Raw genomic sequence first — 2,150 nt, forward strand, 5'->3', positions numbered from 1 at the left:
GGGGGTGGGGGGGGGGGGACGGTCCTGCATCTCCCTGGGGTCATGGAGACCTGGCTGCCCTCTGGGGTCAAGCAACCACCCCCTTCAGTTCCCCACTCACAGGGGAAGGCCTCCGGGTGCCGGGCCGCGTACTGGAACACCAGCAGAGAGGCCACCGTCGCCACCATCATGCCTGTGCCCGCTGCGCCCAGCACAGCTGGGTAGGCGCTGAAGGGCGGGTCCGCTGCGAGGGAGAGCAGTGGATGCACGGGGTGGGTTAGAGCCACGGCCGAACCTGGCAGCAGTGGCTCAGAGGGTGCCAGTTCCCCCTGCACCCCCGGGGGGTGATCAGGGGCGAGGCTGGACCCAGAGCGCCTGTGTGCCCCGTGCTCTTGAGTTGGATCCCCAGCCGAGTCCCTGTGTTTGGCACTGGGGGCAGCGGGCCAGTTATCTCGGCAGCTGCCGTGTCATGAGGAGTCCCCAGGACGGGGAGAGCATGGGAAGCCGGGGGCCCACCGTGTGCCCCCGGGATGAGACTGAGGCACAGAGGCGGCCTTCTCCTTCCTCCATCTCCCCTTCCCTGCTTCTGATTCAAGCTGAACTATGACTCCTACCCCTCGGCTGACCCCTCGGGTCTCCCCGGGAGGGAAGGCGGGGGAGAGGACAGAGATGGGGCGGGAGGGATCCAGCAGGAGGGAGCAGAGGGATGGAGTCGGGGTGCCCTGGGAGGAGGAAGATGGGCAGGGCTCCGCTTTGGGGGGCAAGGCGAGCCTCGCAGGGCGCTAGCCCAGCACCTGGTATCTTCCCCTCAGAGGGATGTCCCGCCGTGCGGTGGTTCAGAGCCAGGATGCGGAAGGCATAGAGCACCCCGGGGTCCAAGCCCCCCAGCCGCCGGGCTCTGCTCTCCGCAGCTGCACGTCTCTGCGGTGCCTCCCGTAGGTCAGGTGGCTGATGGTGACGTTGGGGGGAACTGGGTACCCTGCGGGCGAGGGTGGGACACATGCAGGCATGTGTGCCACCACGCGTGTGCATGTGTGTGTGCGTGCGTGCGTGTGTGTGTCCATGTGCGCCCAGGTGCGCATATGCTTCTGCGTCCCATTTGCTCCAGTTGCATCGGGAGCTGGCAAAGGCGCAGACGTGCTCAGTTCTGTCGTGGGGCCAGTGTGGCCCTGGCTTCCATTTCTAGGCCTGTTTCCCCGCCTATGAACTGAGGAAACAGAGATGATTCTGCCCGCGTGGAGCTGTTGGCCTGTGTCCTAGGGTGCGTGTGCCTCGCGGCCAGTAGCCCTGGAGGGTCATGTTTGTGAGGGGCTGTCTGCCTGCGGGAGCTAACGGCCCACATGCTAAAAGGAATTCCAGTGCCTCCCGCCTGCAGGGCCATATGGGGCTGGAGGCTTTCCACCTCCCTGGACACACACATGCACCCCCAACACACACACACACACACACACACACACACGCGCGCGCACACCCATTCACACACTCACACACACGCACGCACACTCACACACACACACACTCACACACACACACTCACACGCCCACACGCACACACGCACACACATTCACACACGCACACACACGCACACTCACACATGCACGCACACACTCACACACTCACACACACACACACGCATGCACGCACACACTCACACGCACATGCACACACTCACACACACTCACACACAGGCACACTCACACACACGCGCACACATTCACACACACGCGCGCGCGCACACACACACACTCACACACACACGCGCGCGCGCGCACACACTCACACACACAGTCACTCACGGAGGACCTCCAGCAGGATGCTGCCACTGCTGTTGCCCACGGCGTTGCGAGCCACACACTGGTAGGTGCCCCCGTGGCGAGCTGGGTCTGCACCGCGGATGCTAAGGTGGAGCTGGGAGCCCTCGGGGTGCAGCATGAATCCGGAATCGCCCGGTTCCAAGAGCTGCCGCTGGGGTCCCAGCCAGAGGAGGTGGGCAGGTGGTGTGCCCCCCAGGAGGACACACCGCAGCCAGGCTTCTTCCCCCTCCAGCACCGACACCCGGGCCGTAGCCACTGCCAGCTGTGGGGCTTCTGCAGGGACAGAGAGCAAGGCTGGAGCTGTCCCCTGAGCCAGGGGTGTGGAAGGCCCGGGGGAAGGTGCTGGCCAGCGGTGG

At 65.1% G+C, this 2,150-nt stretch overlaps 1 protein-coding gene across 1 annotated transcript in view; it reads right to left on the bottom strand.

Moving 5' to 3' along the window:
• The window catches only part of LOC106726861 (V-set and immunoglobulin domain-containing protein 10-like), a 10,082-nt gene that overhangs the window by 659 nt on the left and 7,273 nt on the right, over positions 1–2,150 (bottom strand). Inside the window, exons 6-7 of the mRNA XM_014543400.1 lie at positions 1,777–2,067; positions 101–223 (exon numbers count right to left, since the gene is read on the bottom strand). Of these exons, the coding sequence (XP_014398886.1) occupies positions 101–223; positions 1,777–2,067 (414 nt within the window). The remainder of the gene's footprint in view (positions 1–100; positions 224–1,776; positions 2,068–2,150) is intronic.

Source organism: Myotis brandtii, unplaced genomic scaffold, assembly GCF_000412655.1.
Source record: "Myotis brandtii unplaced genomic scaffold, ASM41265v1 scaffold325, whole genome shotgun sequence".
Lineage (NCBI taxonomy): Eukaryota > Metazoa > Chordata > Mammalia > Chiroptera > Vespertilionidae > Myotis > Myotis brandtii.